Genomic DNA, 26476 nt, shown 5'->3' with positions numbered 1-26476 from the left:
CTCACAGCACATCCCCTGGACCAAACATCCACCAAAGGAGAACACAACAGGCAAAACCCACATATCTGTTCCAGAGTGTAAGATGATTATTACATAAGGGGAGGATGGTATACCCTTGATGATAGTTAAGGAAGACATCTGTGCTGCAAAGAAACAAAACCCAGGGACATCCACCTAGGTCTTTCAAATCCTCTGTGGCTACTCATTTTCAGAACAGTCAGACTGATGAGGTCTATACTGAGCAAGAACTGCCACTTGAAGAGTCAACAGTCCCAGTATCACAGGTTGGACTATGTTGGCTCAGGGATTCTTCCATTTCCTACAAAGCTTAAAGCCTGATCCAACACAGCTGTCTGTATCTGAAGTCCATCCTTCCAATAAGTAAAGGAACAGTTTTCTGTGAGGAGCTTGGACGACTCCGATTCAGATGGACATCCTGGATCATAACTGACAGATATCCTCCCTGTATCCTGTGAAACAGATAGTAAGGACACTTTGGCATTTGACTTGCCCAGAGGATCTCTCATTTGGAGATGCCCTCTCCTTAACACAAGATCATTTTCAGTGGCAAACGTACAAAGCCCCAGCTTCCCAGAAAAGAGCTCTATACCACCCAGGCCAGTAGCTATTTTTCCAGTCCAGGAAGTTCTGCTGTATGATTTTGATGCAGCTTCCCTGGAAGTAAACTCCCACTCCCTAAACTGTAAGAGGCCTGAGCATTTTTACAGGATAATGGATCCTCATAAGCTCCCTGACAAGAATACAGTTGTGGATCCAGACACTTTGTTCCTGGTATCTGGTAGAGGATCCAGGCTAACTTAAGGTGCATCATGCTCACTAATGACGGGAAGAGCAAATTGTTAGACATGTTTGGAATGAATTTTCATGTTTCTGCAAACTTGGCAATGTAGAGCTTCAAACTGTGAACTCTTCATTTTAAAAATATTAACAGTTCTGGGGAAGTGCAGGATGAAATCCAAAAGTCTGCTGTCCCTTAGTCATGCTAAAACTTAATTGCAAAGGGGAAATTATGCCTTGATATGCGGGTACATTGCTGTAGCTGTGACATCCAGAACTGTTGTGATGGGGTCAGTAATCAGCAGACATTCTTGACTGATGGCCCTTTCCATGTCTGAGGATGTGAAGGTGCAAGCTCTTCAGTGTACCTCTTCATTTGGAAATGCTGTTTGCACCCTTTTCAGGTAATTGGAGGGAAGGGGAAGACCATGGAGACAGTGAAGCACATGTACCATACTTCCCTCTCTAAACATATTGGGAACTAATATGTTAAAGACCTTTCTACCGGAGGCTGGGTAAGTGCAAACAAGGTAAAGGTCACCCGGAACAGAAAATGATAGTATGATGACACAGGAAGGCAGGGAGTGCTCAAGTCTCAACCATAGCAGGGAACAGCTGTGACTGCACCAGCCTACTCTCCTACACCCCAAACTCCTTCCAGCTTTACCATCAAAACCCCGTGATGGGAAACTGGCCTCTTGTGCCAAACAGTGGCTTTCTGTAAGCACAGACCATTGGGTTCAAAACATAGCTACCAGAGCATACAAACTCCACTTCATGGCCAGGCCACAGACAAAGGGAATTCTGCGAGTAAAAACCAATATCACCTACTAAAGACTTCCATGGTGGAAATGGTGGTCCAAGGTACCATAGAGGAGTTGCTACTATGACAGGACAGAAGACAGTACTACTCAAGACTGTTACTAGTATCAAGGAGGAAATTCATATTCAAAAAGCAGATCCTACAGGTATTGTTGCAGCTCTTGTGCAGTCAAGCACTCCTAGTTGCACTACTCTTCAAGGACACCTACCTTCATATAACAGTTTTCAAAAAAAGCAGGCAGTACTTGTGGTGTGTGTGTGTGTGTGTGTGTGTGTGTGTGTGTGTGTGTGTGTGTGTGTGTGTGTGTGTGTGTGTGTGTGTGTGTGTGTGTGTGTGTGTGTGTGTGTGTGGTGAGCTACTTTAACAACTTGCATACTTGCCCTTTGATTTAGCTAATGTACCCAGAGTATTCACCAGACACTTATCTAGTAATGATCATATTGCAGAATCGAGGGCATCCAAGTTTATTCCTGCCTTAAATGATTGTCTGATCCAGTCTGTCTGTAGAGAAGATAGAGGGCCCCAGGATGTCTTGCAGTCCCAGAACAGTTTAGGTTTCACTGTCCGTCATTAAGTTCCACCTGAGCTCAGCTCTGAAGATGTTATTTGTAGGGGCAGTCCTGGGCATGACTACCTGCAGGACTGTTCTGTCAAGAGAGAAGATGGAGGTGGTAGCAACCTTCATGGTAGACATATTCATGTAGACTGCCAGACAGACATTGAAGAGTCTAGGTCCCATGGCATCAACCATCCTAATGGTCTGTCTAACCAGATTACACATGAGGAAGTTACAGCGATTCTTGAAGAACACCTAGGACTAGCAGTCAGAACCACTAAAGAAATTCATCCAAATGTTACCTTGTGTGAAGAAGGAACTAGGCAAGTGGGTGACCATTATTCAGAGAAATGAGGGTATGCCCTTCAAACAACCAGCTCTTAAGTAGATCCTAATGCCATGCATCAGATGAGGCTTGGCTCTTAGAAATCTCAGAAAAGCACACTGCACATCAATGTAAAACAAATGTCAGCAGTCATTAATGCTGTGAAGGCATGCAAGACTGACTTGGGTACCAGGGACTCTGAAGATGATTACAGATAACACTGCAATGGTGTGATACACATACAAGGGGGAAACTCTCTTCTTTCTCATCATGCAAGTTGGCCTTACAATACAAGTTGCTCCTGTCAGCCTCATTAAGTACCCAGGCAAGAGAACTCCATGGCAGACAAGTTGAGCAGGACCTCTGTGGACCCAAACAAGCGAATGCTACAGAGAATCATTGTTATACCTTACCAGTAGATGGGGGTGTTCCTGAAGCACATCTCCTTTTCTTCTGCACGCAGGAAACAGCTGAGAAAATAATATTCCAGCATACCTCACAGACTGGCTTGGACCATGGATGCCTGTTTCTTGATTTTATAGGAGTCTTTGTGGCTTTTTTATTTTGTTACTCTCTAGAGATGTTCAGAAGACTGAGGAGTACTGGACAGAAATGGTACTCATTGCTCGTTTCTGATGTAGGCAACAGTGGTTCTTCCACCTTCTACAGCTAAACAGAGAGATATCCTTGCTGTTGCCACAGCATACTAACTTTCTTATACAGTGTGGGAGGTCTTTTTGCATCTCGGTTTCTCCATCCTGCATCTAGCATCTTGGAGGATATGACCTTACTTCTGTTTGGACTCCTTTACTTTAAGGATGTGATAAAAGCTATGAGGGAGACTAGGGGTCAAGCACTGGAAAAATTAAGACTAGCAAGGTAGAACAGATTTCTGTCACAGAAAAATCTGTACTCTAAATAGGGAGTTGTATTTATGGTTCTTTAGTATCTAGATAAGCTTTTTTTCTACTGAGGTAAAATGCATCGTAGTGAAGGTGCGCCATTTCTGCCAGTCTGCCTGCATTTAGGCCTCCTATTAGCATCCAGACTACTTGTCAGGCAGTTTCTGAAGAACATCCTGCACCTCAGCTCCATTCCCCAATTGAACATTTACACTGGCCTGGGATCTTAACTGTGTGCTGGAAAAGTTGATCTTGCCACCGTTTCAACTAAGTCTATCCTTGAAGTTCCTATTTTGGAAATTTTTTTTTTTTTTTAATTGCAGGTGGATCAGTCAGGAGACTCTGAGCTACAGGTCTTAATATGCAGAGTACATTTTCTGATGTTTCACAAAGATAAGATGACCCTGGACACCATCCACTTCCATTGTGCCGAAGGTCATCATTACCAGTGTGAACCTGAACCAGGATACCCTACCACCAGTCTTTTTCCTTGCACCTCAGAACAAAAAGAAAAAGTTCTGCAGTTCTTAACATTCATAAACAATTAACATATTATCAAGACAAATCTAAGGAAAGGTAGAATAGCTGTTTATAGTATTTGCTGAAAGCAGTTAACCAAAAAAGAAATTCCTGTGTCATGGCAGACTGTTTCTAAATGGCCCACTGCATTATCTTTTGTCACAAGGTCCTTGGCAGCATCTTGAAGGAAAGGTCAGACTACAACTTTCCAGGGTCGCAGCTATTACTATGGCTTTCCTGATTGGGATTAGAGCACAGGAAGCTTTAGAGGTAGCTACATGAGCCTTGGTCCATACATGGGTCTTTAACATCCTATGCTGTAAAGTCGTCTAATGTTCTTGAGTAGACAGAAGCGAGGCTTTCCCCTGTTCTGCATATCTTTCTTCAGTTATGTCAGGAAACAGAGAGACAATGCCCAGCAGTGCTTTAAACTCTTCCAGAGTAATACCACACATTCTGATCCCAAGTATATAGCCAATATATAGTGGTAGATGAATTTAGTGCCATCTTCATGCCTTTTAATGACTTTGTTGCCCCCAGTTTCCCAGACATCTTAAATTCCCTTGAAATCACCTTGGAACAAGTCTTACAATCTTGTCATAAACTAAAAATAATTCTATAAGACTAGATAACATACCAAGCTGCAGTCTCATCAGTCTGAAATATGCACTGTCCAGGCCTTTACTTAAACAGTTCACCCTTGGCCTGTCCACAAGGTTTGTGCCTGATGTTTGGAAAGCAGCCAGTGTGATTCTTCTACACAAGGGTTGCCCCTCTATGGACCCAGGTAGTCATAGGCCCATAAGCCGCAAGAGGATTATATGCGAATCCATGGATTGCATCCAACAGAACTTATTTTTGCAGACATAGACAGCTTAACTGATCTAGACCCCACTCTGGTTTTGTGAAGAGCAGGTCTTGTCTCCTGAACCTAGTAAACTTCATTGAAAAGGTTGCAGAGGCTGTGGACAGTTTTCACTCTGTGCACACACTGCTTATCTTGATCTGACCAAAGCTTTTGGCAGTATCCCCCATTGTGGTATTATTGAAAAATCAGACAAACAATGTAAGCCCCTCCATTGTCTGCTGAATTGCAAAACTGGCTGCCCAGCAGATCCCAGTTTGTGGAAGTTCCTGGTACCCCATCTGAACATAAATTGTAGCTAACAGTATACCATGGGGATTAGTACTAGGCTCTCTCCTGTTTGCCATTTGTTTTGCAGAAATCCAAGCCGATATCACAGAAGTATAGTTTACCAAGTTTGCTGATGACTACAAGCTAGGCAGTGGTATCCATTGATGCTAAACTGTTAGAACAAAGGCTAAAGTATGCATGTAGCTGGTATACTGAAACTGGTTTCAAACTAATGCAAATAGCAGTGTTCAGCAAAAAAATCTGTTCCCACCTCTTGTAAGTGTTACTCCTCTTAAGACAGGCATGGTAATAACAGACCTGGGAAACTCTCACTCATTAGATCACCATGTGTCCACCATAGTCAGGAAATCCTATCTGTCCCAGTTAATTTTCTAGGGAATGTCTTCAAGGTGCAAATAAGTCTTCTTACCTCTGTACTGTTCCCTTATTAGAAGAGCCATCACATACAATTCCCCCTTTAATTTGTATAAATTGAAGCGCATCTGTCAACTGGAATAGACCCAGTGATTTTTAACCAAAAATTTGCAAGGCTTTTTAAATCCTTCAGCTAACCTGAGAGTAGCATAACTGTCTTTGAAGTCATTAACTTAACCAGCTGCTCCAAGATGACCCATATCTCACATTTTGAGCCATAAAACATACAATCCTACTTGACATTGCACTTTTTTTGCAAAAACAGTGGCTCTAAAAACTCTTCAGTCTACACCAACAAATAAACAAGCTTGACTGAAAGGATAGGTTCATAACTCGAAGTACTCCCAGACTGTGAAATAAGTTACCACTCTTTAGTAAGCGGAGTACTACTTTGTTTTTAAAGCTTCAGTTGGATTGGCAATTGGATGGGTAGGTACAAATTTATACCAGGTTTATGTACTTCTCTACTCAGTTTTGGAAGTGAGCACTGTTAACTGCTTGCAAAAGAGCGACAAGAACGTTGAAGTACTCTTATATCTACTTTAACTACGCAGCTTATGATTCCTCTGATCATTTGGCTAGTATTGTTACTATATTCTAACCCCAGTTGTCTGGTGTAAGACTGATGCTGAAGTTTCAGAGGAGCCTCATGGAACCTACAGCAGATTTCCTAGCTGATGTCCTTTCCTTGTGGAGAAGTATAAGTACAAAGTGGTGGTGGGGGGGTCAGTTGAGGTTTTTTATTCAAGGTGCCCTGGGCTCTTTTAAATATGGGGCTAGAGTTTGCTTTGTTAAGGCTTCTCCTCTTTGAAATAGCAAATGCTTTTTTTTTTTTAAGTCCAGTTTCTATTGAGGGAGGGGACATGTCTGGCCATCTTTACTTATGAGCCTTTGCCCAACTGTGCTCATTCATTTGGGTAATATTCTGTGACAGGTTTCTCCAGTATAAGTCTTGCTCAGCCCCTTATGATGCAGAGAGAGCAGTCCTCGAGACTGTGCCATGGTTGGGATACAGGTGGTTGGGGCACACTCAAAGGTGTCTTGGCTTGAGCTCTGAGGATTTATAAATCTCTCTGCTTCCTAGGCCGCTGTCAGCTCTTCAGGTCTGAGGGTGACATTTTGCTGCATGAGTGTTCTCTTTCCTTGTTCTATTGCTTTCTTCACTTCATTGATATAGTTTTGTTCTCAGCTTTGTTGGGAACAGTGCAGGGTATGGCTTACTGTGAACATGGTCATGATCATTCCCTTGCCTTTATTCGGTTGTGACTCAACTTTGGTGCTTGGTATTATTTTCTAAGGCCAGTCTTCTTGTTTCAGAGTTCTGAGTGGGAACGGAGACTAAGAAGATGTTGGAAATGTCTCACTTGTATTCAGATAGGAGAAGTGTTTCATGTACATTTAACAGTACCTGTTACTTCATAGGTTGGTGCGATGTGGGCCTCTAAGTGATTCTAGACAAATGTTGTTAGTTGTCTCTACTTAAGAGAACAAGCAGGTTATACATTTGATTTTGTTGGGGACATAATTGGCATCCCATGTAGGGAGAGTTGCTCTTGGTGTCATTATGAAGAACTCACCCTCATTTTTTGTGATCTTGAAATTCCTGTTTGACATATGGATCTGCATATTGTACTGTCCTTTGACAGTGTGACATGAAATTTCAGGTGAGTGTAATTTTGCCTGCAGCTTTGCTTTCTTTACTTGTACCAGCTTCCAGAGCTGATTGTTGCCATGGTGTGTCATCTGTGAACATGCCAAGAGATTGACAGCACATTAAGCAAATGATGGTCTTCCACAGTAAATTTGCTGAAACAGCTTTCAGAAGGAGTTAAATGTTGTTTTCTCTACTTTTTTGCAATGTATATATAAATTGGGGGGGTCTTTAAACAGTTACTAAAAGTGGTTTCAACAGGTTAGTTTCAGAGAATTAGCAGTCACTTAAACTGTTGTTGATGCAGTGACATGAATGTTTATTTCTTAGCCCTTGTTGTGAGAGGGGGCCTTCAACTCTCATTCAGTCTTCCCTTATACTTGGAGATCTTAGTAACTGTTTGGGTCATTCTCTCGATTTCTTATGGAAGGTTGGTATGAACTAGCAGGCATGAAAAACACCCCTCACTCAGTTTGACTAAGGAACCTTTATGTCAAAATGCAATATGAAGTATATAATTACATAAACTAATTTATGTTGTAGTGTACGACAATTGTATGACAGTTGTATTGCACAGTAAAATGTTAAGTATTGTGTATGGTTCTGTGTGTAAAATTTGTATTAAAACAGAGGTTCAGGTTTAAGGTATTTTTTTACAGCATGCCAATTGCATAGTAAAAAAGCAGAGAAAACAAAAACAGTAAACAACTTATAAAGGAACCAAACATAAATTAGTATCAAGTGAGTGAAGGCAAACTGTCATCAGTCCACACTACCATTAAAGACCATTTCAAAAGGGTATGTTTTTAGAGCGTGTCTGCTAGGGTAGGACACTGAGCCATTGAGATAGTGAGTTTCCCAGGTAAGTGTCCAGAAAATAAAAAACTTGAAAGCCCGAGTAATAAAAATTAATCTGTGGAACTGCCAGAAGCCCTTTGGAGGCTAAATAAAAACTCTTCAGGGCAATATGGCAGAACAAGCTCCTTAAGGTAGCAGTACTCCAAGTCATGAATGATCATAAGCACTAATACTAGAACCTTTAAGATTATCGTATAACAAATTGGAAGAAAAGTAATGGCTGCTCAGAACTCGTGTTCTACATTGGTAAAGTGACATACCAGTAAGTAACCTAGCTGCTGAGTTCTGTACCATTTGTAATTGATCAAGTTCGGACATAACTAACAAAAAAGACACTCATGAGAGTAACATCCATGCATAAGAACTCTTGATAGCTTGAGGGCAATGTTCCATCTTCTTTGAAAACGAGAGAGAGATTGGGAAAAGCCAAACTGAAACTGGTGGGAGCATCCTACTATTTTCCTAACTTTTCTCTGAAAATTCTCTTTCTCCCCCCCCCTCTCTCCAATAAACTGACCTTTAGTTCCCCTGCTGTTATGTTCATAGAATGGTGAGAGCTGTCCATAAAGAGAGCTGTTGTAACTCCCCTTCTCCCTCCGTCCCTCCCTCGTTGTCACTAGGTGTTATGCATGCTGCCGAACAGGGCAAACAGTACTGACACAAAGTGCATCCTTTCTCTCACCCAGCTGAGATACAGTACAATACACTGCTTGGTAGGATTAGTACGCTCTTCTAAATTTTTGGTACTTCAGTTTCATGACCGTTGTTACTCAACAAGGTCACGTTACCACCTTCCTCCGACCCATGAGATTTCATAAACCAGCTTTGGCCATTCAGTCCCATTCCACATCCTTATTGGTGCTTCCATCACCAAAGACTGCTAGTTGAAATCAGGTCTCATTAAACATGGGAAGGATTCATCCATACCAGAAAATCAACCGTTATGATTTTCCTCTTTTTATGGAGTAAGTAAGATGTGGTACTGCCTTTCTCTATTTATAAAGTAAATTTATTTGACTTGATGTCTGTTGTAGGATGAGAGCGTGTTAGTCCATCCTGTTGACTGAACAGGGAGGGTTTCATATCAACGTGCAGTACTCCTCCTCTAATTCTCTCATTTCCATTTTTATGTTTCAAGTTTAACTAGCATTATTTTTCAGTGTTATATTATAAATTTCTCCAGCGATCACACTTTCTCTGTACTTCCTTACAAAACTATGTTAATAGTAGATTTTCATTCTGTGTTCTTGCCCCTTTGTCTTTCAGCCATAAAGGCTTTCTCCACTTAGACATGCTGATTCCCAAAGCGTGAGTTTAGTCCTATTCTTGTTGGGGCAAGAGCTGCATTGAGGGGGCCATCATTCATTCAGTTATGAGCGTCTTTTGTGTCCTCACTGGCATCCCAGTTAGGAGGAAATTTTTATGCGTAACTTAACCATAGCTGTGGGGGGGGGGCATGTTGCATCCATCACCACGGATGCCTGTAATTCCCTCCCCTTTGCAAACACAGTCCCATATCCTTACTACGAAGGCTACTACAAATCAGTGGCTTGGTGATCTGAATGCCTGCTACCAGTGTACACATTTGCATTATTGTGTCTCTCCCAAGGGAATGTGGAACTGTACATCCTGCTCCATCCCGGTCAGGATGGGCATGATACTCCCTCCGTGCCAGTTCTGTCATGCACTAGAGCCTCTGACTGAACCTGGATTATCTGGACCTTCGTGAGTGGTTTATCTCTGTACACTGCCAGCTGTGACTTAAATAGATGTTTAAGAACATTTCAGTATGTTGTCCATTTGCTGCCACTACCACCCTTATTAGGTTGTTTATTATTTAGTTTAGAGTACTTGTTGTGTTCTTTTAAATGAGAAAATCAAAACCTATCAATGGCTGGCAAAGAAACAGGAAGCACAGAGCAGACGTTCTTGCAAAATGTTTAGTCACTCAAAATGTTATAAGCCACAATAAAATCCACATTTAAAAACCAATAGGTGTAATAGACCACAGTAAAATTTACATGTAAAAAAGATAAGTGTTTTCGTCCTGGATGCCCACAAGACTTCACAAGACTTCATCAGATGTAAAAAAAATTCAAGTTTAACTGTTTAAATAATTCACACAGAATTCCTAACAAATCATGTGGGGGACTTTTAAACCTAATTACAGGGACCCTAGTACAAGAATAAAAAATCCCTCACATCTAAAATATATAAATCCAACTTTAAATAAAAAAAGTGTTGTTAATACTCAATGCACCCAATAAAAGATATTAATATAAAAAAAGTTAACCCCATTATAAAAGGTACATTATGTACCAGTCGTCAAACAAGATATAAAAATGCATGTTAAATACATTTAACAATACACATTAGAGCCTAAATAAAATATTATACCAGCATAATCTGCCAAGTTTAAATATGTAAAAATCCTATTCTAATAATCAGTGAGAGAGATCAGAAGAAACAATATTTAAAACTATACTAATAAGAAAAAAGGGGAAATGCCATCAGAAAACAATTTTATTCCAACATCACAGTGGTCATAAAACAGGAAAAGATGTGTACAATTCATCTTTGCAGAGCCTTCTTTTTCAATAAGCATTCTATATTACAATTTATCATTTAAACCTGACAACTTGAAGGCATCAAATATAAGTTTCCACTGCAACTCCCTTATTTCCAGTTGTACTGTCCAGGCAACCTCCCCATTTATTTGTTTGAACCTGTTCTGTTATAGTAAATCTAAACTCATGCTCTAGGTTCAAAGAAAGATGTTTTGCAAGTGCATTGCTAGTTTTTCCCTTCTTAATTTCATACAAATGCTCATACATTCTTTCCTTAAAGGTTTGCTCCGTTTTACCTATGTAAAAGGAGTAACATCCTTGACATAAGGCAATGTAGACCACCCCCTTAATCTGACAAATCTTCCCCAAGAAAAATACAATTTACCCCTGGTCATAAATTTCATATCCTCATTAATCCATTTACAGTAATGGCAATGCCCACACTTTTTCATACCAATCCATCAGTCTTAATTGGCAGAGTGTTGGGCAGACCTCTCTAAAATATCTTTAATACTATTATTTTTTCTGTAGACCATCACAGGTAATTCACCTAATTTTAAATAGGCATCTGTATCTTCCCCAGTGATAGCCCAATTATTCTCTGGTACCCATTTATAGGAGAACTGCGTCCACAGACTCAAAAAACCTGTTTATTTCATCATAGTTTGGTGTTTCCTACATTTTATCATGACTCTGGGACTATTTACAAGTTGTTAACTATTTTTATATGTAATTTCTGCGTCTGACCACATGGAGTCTAACTTTTTGAAGTGATCCTGATTGTTTAGTCTGCCTCTAGGTATCCCACAATGCAGTGCTTGTCTGTAAAAAAAAAATTAAATCACACAGACCACTTTCTTCCTAAAGCTCCTGTCACTGCATTGATTTTACATGCATACTCTGCTGTCTTTCAGTCTGTTTTAAGTAACATATCATGCTGTTCAATAACAACTTAAAACAGAGTGCAAATTCTTTTAAGAATGGCTAAATTGCAGTCTTTTATGAAGCCTGAATTGTACTACTTTGACTCCTCTCCCATCCCCCCCTTCACATCTAACTTCCCTAGCTGTCAAAGTGCTAAGGGTAATTTGTGCTGTTACCTCCTGTGATTGACATCTCATAGCAGGAGACTTGACTCGTGTTCCCTTGTTCTAGTCTTTACTTTCTGACATCACAGCATGGGTGGGTCTTTAGGATGGTCGTGGTGATGTTAGCTTGGGGCAGGAATCGACCAGAAAACAACCTGTATTCATTGGCATTGATGACATCAGTGAATTGGAGACTGCAGCAAACTTTTCCAGGGTGGGATAAAAGTTTTTTGAAAGTGAAACCACCACAGTGTACAGTAAAGTACTATACTAGTGGATAGAAGCAGCCGATTTAAAATGTTTTAAATGATGTATTGTTATTTATTCATAGCAGGGACGGTCAATAGGGAGAAAAAGGACAGAGAAGTTGAGCGTTTAATAATGGAATCCTGTTATTGTCCTTTAATAATGTTACTGTTCATGTTAAATGTACTAATAAATTAGTTTTTATAGGGACAAGGATTCAATTCCAAAGTGTTTTCTTTCCGTTAACCCATCAGATGTTGCAAAGATAATATGGGCGCAACTTTTCTCCATAATCTCCTCCATCAAACTCTCAGTAAAAGGTTTTGGGTAACCCCTATTAAGAAAAATGCCCTCCATAGTTCTCCTCATCCTTGGTAATCATCACAGCCGCCCTCACATATTGCCACTTAACTATGGCCTTCTTTTGCTGCTGTTTTGCTGTGTCAGGTGCAGGCTAGAATAATGGTGAGAGATAGATGAGAGTTTGATGAAGGAGGTTATGGAGAAAAGGAAAAATAAAGTATTTGTGCCCATATTGTCTTTGGAACATTGGGTGAGTGAAGGAAAAGAAAAAAAAAACTTTGGAATCTAATCCTTGTCCCTATAAAAGTTCATTTATCAGTACATTTAACATGAACAGTAACGTTATTAAATGGGTACTGGAGAAGAATTGGTCTATCCTTGGGAGAAGATACAGATAGATACTTGTTTAAAATTTAGGTGAATGACCTATGATAGTCTATAGAAAAGGTAATAGTATTAAAGATATTTTAGAGAGGTCTGCCCAACATTCTGTCAGTTATGATTTAAGGATTGATATGAAAGTGTGGGTATTGCCATTACCGTAAATGTATTAGTGAGGGTAATACATTTATGATTAGGGTAAGTCCTATTCTTCTTGGGGAAAATTTAATTGTCAGACTAAAGGGGTGGTCTACGTTGCTTTATGATAAGGATGTTACTACTTTTGAGTAGGTAAAACAGAGCGTACCTTGAAGGAAAGAGTTTACAAGCATTTGTATGAAATTAAGAAGGGAAAAACTAGTAATGTACTCACAAAACATCTTTCTTTGAACCCAAAGCGTGAGTTTAGATTTACTGTAATAGAACAGGTTCAAACAAATAAATGGGGGAGGGGTGCCTGGACATTGCAACTGGAAGTAAGGGAGTTGTACTGGCAACTTACTTTTGATGCCTTCAAGTTGCCAGGTGTAAATGATTGTAATATAGCATGCTTATTGAAAAAGAAGGCAATGCAAAGATGAATTGTACACATATATATTTTTTCCCATTGTTTTTTAGCACCACTGTGATGTTTAAATAACATCGTTTTCTGATGGAATTTCCCTTTTTTTTATTAGTATAGTTTTAAATATTGTTTCTTCTGTTCTGTCTTATTGATCATTAGAATGGGATTTTTATGTATTTAAACTTGGCAGATTATGCTGGTATAATTTTGTATTTAGGGTCTAATGTATATTGTTAAATGGATTCTTTAACATGCATTTTTATATTTTGGTTGACGATTGGTGCAAAATGTACCTTTTATAATGTGGTTAACTTTTTTATATAAATATCTTATATTGGGTGCGTTGAGAATTGTTAACAACCCTTTTAGATTTAAAGTTGGATTTATATATTTTAGATGTGAGGCATTTTTTATTCTTGTACCAGGGTTCCTTTAATTAGGTTTAAATGTCTCCCATGTGATTTGTTAGGAATTTTGTGTGAATTATTTCAACAGTTAATCTTGAATTTTTTCTATCTGATGATGTCTTGGGGCATCCAGGATGAAAGCGGTTATCTTTCTTACATGTATATTTTACTGTGGTCTGTTACACCTATTGGTTTTTAAATGTGGATTTTATAGTGGTTTATAACATTTTTGAGTGAATAAACGTTTTGTACGAATGTCCGCTGTGGGCTTTCTGTTTGTTTGCCAGCCGTTGATATGTTTTGATTTTCTGGTTGTTCTTCTTTGTTTTGTGGCTTCTATTAAATGCTTATGTTGTACTTTGTGTTACCCTTCCACAGCTTTTCTTTATTTGAATTTCCTTTTGGAACACCCAGAAGTCTGCTGATTTATAGCTTATGAGGAATTTCTACTTAAGAAAATTGCTTGTATACTAATCTCTGTGGCTGGGTATTTTACATATATTTGCTGTTTGCAGGACATTTAAAGATGCAGGGTTACAAACCTTAACTATGTGGTACTATTCACTATCATTTAGACTGAATCTGTCATGTTCTTTATATCAGTGTAATGCTGTCATTTGGCAAAATACCATAGAGCATGTTCCTTTCTTAATGAATGCTATTTAACTACAGATACAGTGCTGGTGTGTTCTTACCCTAACATCTTTGATTTGTGTTTTTTAGGAAGCTTGGTGACGGTTTGTTCCTCCATTGCTGCAAAGAAGTGGCAGCTGGCTACCCAGATATTACTTTTGACAACATGATTGTAGACAACACTACTATGCAGGTGCAGTTTTTAATGCATGCAAATTTTGTGTGTTTGTAATCACAGCGATTCCCCACAACCTGCTTCAGATTTTGTCCTGTAATGTACCAGCAATTCATAAGGGAAACTTCATTGTGTTAATCATATGTTTAAACAATTGTATAAGTGAATGATGAGGTATAGCAGGGAAGTGTTAATACCCACACCTCAGACTTGAATAGCCAGTAACTGAAATGTAGGAGGAGGTAAAAATTTAAGAATACAGTGAACATCATAGTACAAAGTGCTGGTACTTGGAGACAGCAGATACTATGACAAAACTACAGGAATTGACAAAACAAAAGTTAGAAGAAAATTGCTGTCATGAGTTGTCTTTTGTAGTGGAAGGACTAAAATAAGCATCTACATTCTATTCCTAGATGAAGAGGCTTTGTCCTCTACTTGACATGAATACACAGACGAATGTTTTCTTACCTTGGCAAATTTACAGTGAATATTTTATGAAAGCATAGTGGGAAGATGATACTTTAAGTAGGACCAGAGGAAACATAGCCAGAATAGAAGAAGAAAATGATGTGTAAATTGCCCCCATCCCATACCCGTATTTTAAGTTGAGGAATGAATTGCTATGCAGGGCAGACAGACTAGTGTATGAAATGTTAATTCCAGAAAGTTTTTTTGGACGTTTTTGATGAAACTGGCATGTAGATGTATTTTGGGTGGATACATAGGGATGGACAAAATCAAAGCTAGAATTTATAGCTAGATTTTACATCCTAATTATAATGTAGGAAATTGGGAACTGTGCAGCTTACCAAGAATGTCAAACGACAGCACCCATCTTGATTTAAGAAGTCTGATGACATTGTTGCCACTTATTGAAGTCCCATTTGAGCAGGTAGCCGTGTATCTCATAGACCCATTCGTAAAGTCTAATAATGGCTACCAGTACCTTGCAGTTACTGTTGAGTATGCTGCAAAGTTTCCTGAAGCAGTACCAATGCAAAACAAAATCGTAAGTCAGTTGCTAGAAAGCTAATGTTAATTTTCTCCTGATAGGAATTCTCAAAGACATACTAATTGGAACCCTTTTTATTCCCAGGTTAATTCGCAAAATTTGACAGTGTTTCAAAGTGACTCAGTTAAGAATGTCAGTGTACCACCCTCAAACAGATGGGTAGTGGAACATTTTAATACAGCTGTGAAGTCTGTGATAAAGAAAAAAACACAATGGGAAGAAATGGATCATTTACTTTCCTATCTCATTTTTGCTGTGATTGAAGTGCCCCATGCCTCAACAAGATTTCACCTCATTTTAGTTACTGTGTGATAGACATCATAGACGATTACTGGACATGGAAAAAAAAAAACTTTGGAGGAAGAAAACAAGGAAACATTTTTAAGTATGATAGCACACTTCATTAACTTGCAGGATAGATGAAAAACTGTCGTGCCATTAATTAAGTAACATGTGTACAGGACAGAATGATCAAACAGAGGATATATCATAAAAATTGTAGACACAGATTTTAAAATAGGAAGCAATGTTACATGGCAAGAACCCTTCAAGGTAGCAGAGAAAATGAAAAAAGTGCACCATAAAACAAGGACAGACTGGAACCAGAGCAGAGGTGTTAAAACCATGGAGGGAAATTTAAGCTTCTGTAATCAGTTTAGCAGATGAAATAAATACCAGTATCCCCCAGGATTCAGAAACATGCCTTATGTGGCCATAGAAGGGCTACCATGGAGATGATGAGTATTGCACCTCTGCTCAAAGCTGATTAACAATTAGGAAGACAACATTTAGCATCTTGACTATAAGTAGTTTAGAAATCTTGTTGCAGAAATGACAATGCTGCAGAGTGAAGTTTTTGTGGGTGTGACTATACAAATCTTGAGCAGGAGTAGCAAGCATGTAGACCTAGGCACACTAATATTTATGTAAAAGTAATAAACACATTTACAAACATTATAGGATATATAACAATATATGTGATGTATAATTTAAACAGCATTATAACATTGTTCATTTCCTGCCTTCCCTTAAACCCTTTTTCAAAACATTTTTCTGCATGTATTGTTCCCTCAGTTCCCATTTTTCTTATGCAATTTACACCTACCCTTTTTTAAAGATGCACTTCCTGTTCTTTTATGTCTGTTACAATATTCATTGCTTTGTGTAGTTGGTTTACATTTTGATTTCCATTTTATAGTAATTGCTTTTTTGGCAGCCAGAAGAATTAAACTTAATAAGGCCTTACCACTTCTACACAATTCAGATCTTGTATGCCAGCTCAAAAAAATTATTTTGTTAAACTCATTTGCTAACCCAGTATTCCTGACAGAGTACTCTGTAGGGACTTTTTAAAGTCTGCTGACTCATTGCACTGCCAAAAGATGTGTTCCCAGTAACTTTTTCTTCCTCACCCACCCCTCCAACATTTACCATCTTCTTAAGAAAAATTTATTTGGAGTCTGCTTGGGGTATAAAAGTATCTATGCAAATAACTCCAGGCAAAATTTCTAAATCTTCTATACTTTGTTGCTTATTTTGGAGCCATACATATGTCCTCCCACTGTTTCTTTGTGAATTGCATATCTAATGTAACAAACTACCAAAAAAGGAAAACCAACACATACAACCAACATACCAAACTGCCAGTAAAATAAAAGACTTTAATATCTTAGCGTGTCGGCTAACAAGCCTTCAAGAGATAAAAAAATACACTGAAACACATTTTATAATACCACAATAAAAAAAGCAATCAAACCATTCATTAGTCAACCAATAAAAAGCTGCACTTAATTTAAAGCAACACCTTCCAGTTGCACTCAGTTCAAACCTGATGGTGACAAAGTTCCAAACTTCAGAATGTATATTGTTTCTTTATAATGCAATTTCTTTTTCAGTTCAACCATATTATAAAATACTTTTTTCAAAATAGTACTTTTAAGGCAACCGGGATCCCCCCCATGACACAATAAATAATGAACTGCTATAGGGCTTTCATCTGTCTTATATTTAATGTCTCTAAGATGCTCCTGCAGTCTTACCCTAAAACAACGCTTAGTTTCTCCAGTATAAGAAAAGACTACAGGAGCATCTCAATGCATAAATAACACCTACACTATTGCAGCTAAAAAATTGCCTAGGCACATATTTAACATAATTCATTTTATCAAAAAAGGGGCTATATACTTGCAAACAGAACAGTTCCAACAGGGAAAGGTACCAAAAAAAAAAAAACGGGATCTACCCTTAATTCAGTACTGGGAACTGTAAAAGAACTGTGCACTATCATGTCCTTTATGCTTCAGCCCCTGTTTAGTGGCAAGGCAGGTTGTTTAGGTAAAATGTCCTTTAAGATTTTACACTTCACTAAATAGCCTCAATAATACTTAACATCAAAAATCCCATCCGTTAAAATATATGTAGTAACAAAATAAACCTTTTGAATATCATCTGAGCATTGTTATTATTATGCCACACCATTTTATAGTTACTGTTATAACTATCTTCACTATTCAGCTGTTGGGCCATCCCAAACTGCCGATTCAAAGCTTTCTAAGATGGACAGATCAAATCCCCTTTGTAAAAAAATGACTACAATTCTTACTCAATTCATCCATTGATATATTTACTGTATTACAGAGCCTAGAAATTCTTAAGAGTTCACTATAAGGCAAAGAGTTCATGAAATGAGATGGATTACAGCTTTTCCCATCCAAAACATGATTAATGTTTGGAAATTTTCTGTGAACTCTAGTTAGAATATTTTCTCCTACTATCCCCTCTAATTCAATATCCAGAAAAAAACACTTTCAAGCCAGATAGAACCCCATCAAATTTTATATTAAAATTATTATTCTGCAAATCATTTCTTAAATCGCCAACAAACATTTCTCCATCTTCACACAAAAATTAAGTCATCAGTAAATCTAAAGTATTTAATTACAAACCTTTTATAAAAATCTAGCTTATATACATGTCTAACTTAAATAAGCCCATAAAAAGATTTGCATACATTGGGGAAAACAATGCACCCATCACCGTCCCCTTAAGTTGATGTAATATTTCCTTATTAAATTCAAAATAGTTGTGTTAAACTGAAATACAATAACTGTACAACATAACTAAAGGGCTAGCTCCTAAAAAATGATGTACTGCCTCTACACCCAAAAAATGACCTCTATTAGTATAGAGGCTTTTAACTTCCATAACAATCCAATAATTCTTAGCTTTAGCTGTATATATAAGAGAGTTGAAAGCCCTATAGCAGGTCATTATTTATTGTGCCATGGGGAGGATCCCAGCTGCCTTAAAAGTATTATTTTGGAAAAAGTAGTAGGTTATAATGTGATTGAATTGAAAAAGAAATGTCATTATAAAGAAACAATATACATTTTGAAGTCTGAAACTTTGTCACCTTCAGGTTTGAACCTTGAGCGTAATTAGGTTCATAGGTTGGTACTAGGCTATCGGCCTTAGAGTCTATACAAGCTTAGCCATAACAATTTGCTGGCTGTTTCTTCCCACAATATTTACTTCCCTGGACCCCTGTCTAGCAGGGTGACTGACGTGATCCCCGGGGTGAATTTCCTATCTCCCATCCAATCGTCAAGGTTCCTTTTGAAGAGGCCAAAGAGGCGCTCTGCTTGACATGTATGGGCAGTCTATTCCAGAGTATTTGGAGTCTTTGGGTCAGGAACCTATCTCTCCAGCATGTTTTGTTCATTGTGATGACAAGGTTTAGATCCCTGGAGCATGTGACTCTGAGGGATTGGGATTTCTTTAAGTGTAGCATGTCCAACAGCTCTGGGTTTGACATGGCCTTGTATGTTAAGCAGAGATTGCCTCTGAGTAGACTATATGTGACAGAGTATAGCTGGAATTTCTTTTAGACGGTCAGCATAGGGCATCTGCTTTAGCCCTGTGATTCTTTTAGTGAGGTATTTCTGTGGCCTTTCCAGTTGTTGCAGATGTCTTGAGAGGTACTTACCAAATGGGGCGTTATATTTTTTAATGGGTCTAATGAGGGATGAGTACAGTGGGACAATGACCTCCTTTTTTCTGGATGAAAAGGCCTTAGTGATGAGGTGTGCCACATAGAAGGATTTCCTGACTGTTGTGGTGATGTGGTTATTGAAGGTGAGACCACTGTCCACCTGTGTCCCTAAGTCTCTTATCACTCTTTCTGTGTTTAGTGTACTGCCACCTATGTGGTAATTCACAGGTACATGTTTTTTCCCAAAGGGGATAACTATGCATTTCTTCGCACTGAGCTTGAGCCCATCGCTCTGGCACCAAGCAACTGTTTCTTTAAAGCCCTTTTGTTGAATATCCACATCATTTGGGGGTTCAAAAGGCTCCCATTTTGCAGTCATCCGCAAACTTTGTTGGCCAGAGTCCCTTAGTGTTGACCTGTACTTCAGAGAAGTAGATGCCAAACAAGAGCGGTCCCAGGACTGAACCCTGAGGTACTCCACTTGTCTGGAGCTGGATTTGGAGTCGGCTACTTTTACAGTGTGGGTTCTGTCAGTAAGCCAGTTGGCAACCCATTGAGTGACGTAGGGATTAGTGCCCATCTTAGTAAGTTTATCTATGATTCCAGAGTAGGGGGTGGTTTCGAAGGCGTTAGTGAGGTCCAGATAGGCTGTGTGGATAGCCTTACCCTCGTCTACAGCTCTGGAGACTGATTCGAAGAAGTCAGTCAGGTTCAGGAGACAAGATCGGCCCTTCATGAACCTAGAGTGGGGTGGGGTCCAGTGTTTGAAGGTTCCCAATGTCTTTATTTATAAGTTCTATGGTAATACATTCCATGGTCTTGCAGATCAGGCTCGTCAGAATGATGGGGGGCAGTAGTTTCCAGGATCCAAGGTGGATTCCCCCCTTGTGGAGTGGGATAACTGTACCTGCGTGCCACTCAGTGGGCACGAAGCCTGAGGTGAGGCTATGATTAAACATGACACTTAGGTGAGGTGCCAGTTCATTTTGTAGTTCATGTAGTACACAGCCCGGTATGTCATCTGGTCCCATGGATGCTGTATCCTTAACTTTGGAGAGTGTTTTTTACCTGTGTGGCCATTATTACCAGAATTTGACAATCTTTCAGTATTGAGATGGGCCCTTTAGGGGGTGAGAGGGGAGTGAAGTTGGCACTGAATTGATCTGCCAGGATATTGGCAATATCCTTGGGATCAGTATATTTAATGCCATTCTGTTGTGGCTCAGAGTAGATATGAGCATTGCCATTTAGATTCTTGACAGCTAAAGAATGCCTTGTGGTTGTGTTTGGAATCTTTGGCAGTTTTATTTTCATAACTAGCTTTGGAGGATTTTATGAGGGATCTTAGCTTCTTACTGAGGCTGGTAAGGGAGTTATTTGCATCCTTGGATTTTCCTCTCTTCTGCAACAGTTTCTTCCTTTTGTTATAAAGTTTGTTTATGGCAGGAGACCACTAGATTGGCTTCCTTTTTTTGGAGGAGAGCGACTTGGTTCTATTTGGGATGGCACAATTCATGCATGAGTGGATGTGATCGTACAGTGCCTCAGTGTAGGATTCAGCAGTCAAACTTTCAGTTCCCGTCTGCATGGGTGTCCTGAAGTTTGTCACTTCTGACTTGAGTAGCATGAAGTTGGCTTTGAAGAAGTTTTTTACGGAGGTTTCCTTACTGGGGGTGGAGGAGGGATGTGGATGTCAAGGGTGATTAGCTTATGGTCAGACCTGGCCAACGAGGGGGTGACCATAGGTGTGGAGCATCAATTTCCCATGTTGGTAATGACCAGGTGTAGGATATTAGAGCCCCTGATGGGACTATGGATTAGTTGATCCAGGGCATTGGAATTTATGAATTCCAAGAACTGTTGGGCAAAGGTGTTGGTACATCAGTAGTTTTCCCAGTTAATGGCAGGGTAGTTCAAATTACCCATTATTAGAGTGTTTGGTTGTATCATAATATTTTTCAGTATGCTTAGAAAAATGTAGTGAGAATCTTGGGGCATGATGGGGGGATCTGTAGCAAGCTACAATTTGGATTGCAGTCTTACCTAGTGTTAGTTGCACCTGGAGAATTTCAGACGGATTATGTTGGGCAACTAGCCTGGTATTGTGAATATCCTTGGTGAATATGGATACTCCTCTGCCTTTAGTGTTTCGGTCCTGATTTTGTGGCCGAAAAGTGTGGTAAGAGTTGTAGCCTGGTATTGCAGGGGTGCTCTCTGGAGCCTTGAACCAGGTCTCAGTTACTGCACAGATATCGATGTTCTCCATTTTTAGGAGTGTCCCGAGAGAGTGCATTTTGAGGTTTAGACTTCTAGCATGGAGTAGCATTACTTTAAGATTTTGCATGCTTGTACCTCTTACGGTGGTGGTTTTGTCCTTTGAACTTTGCCTACAAAAGGCACTATAGGGGTGGCAAGAGCCATAGCCAGTAACCTGAATCCCAGGGGCGACAGGTGCAGACCATCTCTGGCAAAGCATCGTGGTGTGTCGATCGTGTTGTCTCAGGCAGATACTGGATCCCCTTTGAATGACACCAGAAGCTTAACCAATTGTTGAAGTCAGTCATTTTGTCCTTGTACTGTGGTATCATTCTGGGTGAAGACAGGATTCTACTCGGGGCTAGGGTCATACCTGCCTGGGCCACATGATCCGAGAGCTCTTCCATGTCGTCCAGGGAGGTACGTCTCAAGTCTTTCACTCCAACAGGGCCAATGACAGTCATATTTGTACTTGTTGTGGAGTGACGTCAGTGAATGCATTATGTGGCGGATCCTGGCACATAGCTGACTGTAATTTTCTCCTTGTTCAGCCTGGTGAGTGGGTCATCAGTGTGCCTGACTGTAGAGTCACCTGTGACTAAAGTGTTTGGTACGTTGTCTTGCCTTAGGGGCTGTTATTGGGTGGCACACTGGTGTTGTGAGCTATGTGACACTTTGGTTGTGATTGGTGTTTGTTTGCGTTTCACCTTCGGAGGTCCTTGTTGCTTGGGCAGGTTACTGTTAAGAGCCTCCGCATATGAGGGTTTAGTGTTGCTATGTGAGGGTGTTGATGGTGTGGGTTTAGAAGGACTATGTGCTGCTTGAGGTGTAGTGCAGGTGTTAACCTTCTCCTCTTGACTGTCTAGCACAATCTTTGGTGGAGAGAGCTTTGCTTCCAGTTTTGCTATGTAAGTGCATCTCTAGCAGGTTGTAGTGTTGTGTGGTAGGAGGAGAGGGTTGTCTGTGTACATGAGGCAATTGCTGCATTGCCCCAGTATGCCCAGATTCACCAGGTGGACAGGAGAAATCACTGGAAGCTGACACTTAGACATACCTGGTTTGTTGTTTTTTTTTTTGTAAAGTACAAGAGCTGTTTTCCCTTACCTTAGCAAGGTGTTTTGCAGTTATAGGCTGTTTAGTGCCTACAATTAATTTCTCTTTATTAACAAGGAAAGTTGAGTGCTTGTTTCAGTTTATGGCTTCCTAGTGCTTTCCAGCAGGTTTTAGAGCAAGTGCTCGTCACAGGGATGCTTAAAGGTAAGATGAAAAAAAATGGTTTATTGTAAACGGTGCAGTGTGCACTAGAGTTAGATGTGAAAGTGGGTAACTTAAGTTTTACCTGTCTAAAAAGTTAAGTTTTAGTGGAGAGTCACTATTTTTAAAACAGCAAGATAGATTGAAAGGGGGTAGTCACTTTTGTATTCTAGTACTATGGAATACAGTGGGATGGCCAATAAGTTTAAATAGTTGAAGGGGAGTTTTGTTTGTGTCTTTCGGCTTAGGGGTCGCCACAGCGGAACTCCGGTCCGCTAATGATTGGTAGTGGATTTTTACATACCGGGTTACCAGCCCTGATGCACAACCTTCAACGAAGGCACGCCCCCATTCACGTATGCCTCCACACAGAAGACGCTCTAGCTGAGAATTGAACCGGACAATGTCTTGCTATGAGGCGACAACGCTACCGCAACACCACCACCACAGTTGTGATTTCACAAAATGATAATTTTGCACTTACTCACACAAGCCAGGAAAAGCAGAGAGGAAATGAGATATATGGTCAAATTAACATAAGGGGCAGGCAACGAAGGACAGTGGTGTTTAAGAACACAACAGTTAACCGGGTGGAAGGGTGGGGAAAAAAATTTCTGCCTGACTCGCAAGACAGAGCTGTGGTCTCTTTTCAAGTTTTAATATGTAGTTAAAAGCAGAATACAAGTAAAACACAAGGTAAAGAAAACAAATCACAGTATTCAAAATAGAAAAAGGCAATAAAGTAATACAAACTACAACAAATAAAAAGCAAACTAATCTTTCCCTCACAGCAAAGTCTAACAGAGTCTGGGTGAGCCTTTCTAGTAAAGAAAATTAGAAGGCACTGCTTTAAGTTAATTGCAGCTTTTTATTGGTTGATTAATGAATGGTTTGATCGCTTTGTTTATTGGGGGTATTATAAAATGTGTTTCAGTGTATTGTTTTTTTCTCTTGAAGGCTTGTTAGCAGAGGTGCTAAGATATTTAAGTCTTTTATTTTACTGGCCATTTGGTTTGTTGGTTGTATTTGTTGCATATCTAATGTCGCTCTCCAATTTTTGGTGACCTCTTCTGATTGATTCTTATAGTTATTGTGGAGTACTTTTATATCTCCTACTAATTATCTCTTTTTTAAGAGCAGCTTCTGTTCTAGATTCAGTTGAAACTCAGCCAGTGTTCATGTCTTTCATTTAGGATTCCCCTATCCCTTTCTCTTCTGTATTTTTGTATCAGTCCCTAATAGGGAAGGCAATCGCCAGCTCACCAGCTTGCAATCCAAATGTCTCAATGGCTTCTTAACTATTTTTTTTTACCTTTCCTGTCAAATTATTTATTCCCAGTACCTTGGTTCCTTTGCCAGATTCCTCCAATGAATTCCAGTTTCCTCTTGTCTATTCTCTGTACCCCTAATTGCAGTCATGCCTACTGGCAGAATCTTATTTCTCCATTCCTATGTTGGCCTAGCTCTTGGTATACTTTCTGCTACTCTTCTGTATGGCTGTTATTCTCCTGAAGGATCTGTATCTAGAATACTATTCCCTTTTTTTTTGAATTGCCTTCTGCTTCATCATCATCACTTTCCATTTTGAAATGTAGCTTTTTGCTTGTGTTATATACAAGAGCCTTAACTCTGTAGCTCTGAAATATCCCTTCAAGTCAGGTAATCCTAAACCTCCTTGCTTGTTTGGGAGGATCAGCTTATCCCACTTAACACTTGCCCTCTTCCCCTCCCAAATTAAATCCTTCAACTGTGTATTGACTACTGTCCACAACTTCTCCTGTAATTGATAAAACTATGACCTGTGTATAAAACTAAAAGGACTTTAAATATTTTACTGCTTGTATCTTGTTATCCATATCCACAGGCAAGAGCTTTCAGTTTCACAGTTTTTGTATTCTCTTCTGTTTAGTCTCGTCCCACATATCGTTATCTGCCATAACCAAAATCTTTTTAATCCATACTCCTCCAAGTCCTTCATTTTATCATATCCATAAAAATATGGGTATTGCTGGACCATTTCATGTGTGAATACAGTTTATAGCTATAGTTTTTGTTTTATCTTCATTAATTTTATATCCCCAAAATAAAGGTAACTGTCTCAGAATATTCCACAACACTGAGATGTCTTTTTCTGGTTCCATCAGGTGCAAAATAATGGCAGCTTTTCTTGAACATTGTACTAATTATATCCTTGAATTTCTGAGTCCCTTATGTTTTTTGCCAGTGGTTCTAAATGTAATGCAAATAAAGGGGAAAGGGGATACCCCTGCCTTTCTCTGCTAAGATGCAACTTAGAGAGGAACCCTCCCACTTTCATGTTTGCCTTTGATCCCTCATATACCTTTCTAATTAAATTTATTATTGTGTCAGGAAATGCAAATGCTTCCATTGCCCTACTCATAAAATCATAGCTTACTCTATTTAATGTTTTCTCTGCAACAAGACCTACAAATAGCAGTATTTTCTTTACATTCTGCTTCCCTTTGGATCATCATTGTTCTGTTAATGTTGTCATAGGCTTAGCTCCACTCAACAAAACCACATTGGTCCATATGTATTAATTATGTCATCACATTTTCCATTCTTTTAGCCATTATAGATGTAACACTTTACATCATGGTTTAGAATTAAGATGGGCCAAGTGTTGACAGAGCTCTTTCTACATCAGATTGTTCATATCCCTGTATTCCTCCCTAGTCCTCAGAACAAAGTTGAGGGAATATTTCCTCTAGATGTATGCAGACAGCCAAGATTCTATTTCCTAACAGATCTACTTGTTGGTAGAAACAGACCATTTCAAAATGGATTGCTAGCTGTATTCTGTTTTGTTAGTCTCAGCATGGTAAACAGATTTATGGCAGAGTCAGAGCCTACACACAGCATTTCTAAAAGGACTCCTACACAGACCATCATAGAAGCAGCCATTTGGCCCTCTGTACACATTTCAGAAAACATTACTATCTTGATGCCATATCTAGAGCTACAGCCAGGTTTGCCCCTGCCATTTTGCAGAGTCTGCTGTCCTTGGACCAAACGTCTGTCTAACCTCCCTAATAAAGAAACTTTAGGAATCTTCCCAAGACTCAGTAGAGCAACACATTACTACAACGAACAATACAGTTGTGTAGATAAATTACCCTAATTATAGATATTTGAGTAGATCAGTATTGCTTGTACCCATTCCCTCTGCCCCTCTTGTCTTCTGCTCTGAGGTTGAGGTGGGTGTCTTACCTACTCATCACCCACTGCCCCTCAATTCCCTGCTGCCTTAGCTCAGGGCTATCTGTTGTCAGTAGAGTCAGTAGGGTATGTAATGCTCTGCTTGAAGAACATCAGACTCTGGTACCTTTTACAAGAAAGACCTGAAGATGATGCCAGCCGATGTACCCATATACCACTGAGATCCTGACGTCTGATAGTGAAGGATGTCTGCCAGTTGGGGATTGTAGAAGACTGTGATGTTCGGACTGGCCATGGGCTTGCAGCTTTGATCTGCTTGAAAATCTGCAGTTAAGGTAAGTTATCTACACAACTGTACTTTCTTCATACTTTGTGCTTTGGATGGTTTGCCTGGTTTTCCATCTTAATTCCTT

At 39.5% G+C, this 26476-nt stretch overlaps 2 protein-coding genes across 3 annotated transcripts in view; both read left to right on the top strand.

The window, feature by feature from the left end:
* Positions 1-26476, top strand: part of RAD51C (RAD51 paralog C) — a 1235792-nt gene that overhangs the window by 277675 nt on the left and 931641 nt on the right. The gene's annotated exons all lie outside the window — the stretch shown is intronic.
* Positions 1-26476, top strand: part of IDH3G (isocitrate dehydrogenase (NAD(+)) 3 non-catalytic subunit gamma) — a 415676-nt gene that overhangs the window by 205777 nt on the left and 183423 nt on the right. The window contains exon 6 of the mRNA XM_044055463.1: positions 14283-14385. Within this exon, the coding sequence (XP_043911398.1) occupies positions 14283-14385 (103 nt within the window). The remainder of the gene's footprint in view (positions 1-14282; positions 14386-26476) is intronic.

Source organism: Protopterus annectens, chromosome 13.part0 (genome assembly GCF_019279795.1).
Source record: "Protopterus annectens isolate FY-2018-M chromosome 13.part0, PAN1.0, whole genome shotgun sequence".
NCBI classification, from domain to species: domain Eukaryota; kingdom Metazoa; phylum Chordata; order Ceratodontiformes; family Protopteridae; genus Protopterus; species Protopterus annectens.
The sequence above is the reverse complement of the archived record's forward strand: the minus strand, read 5'-3'. Positions and strand labels throughout refer to the sequence as shown.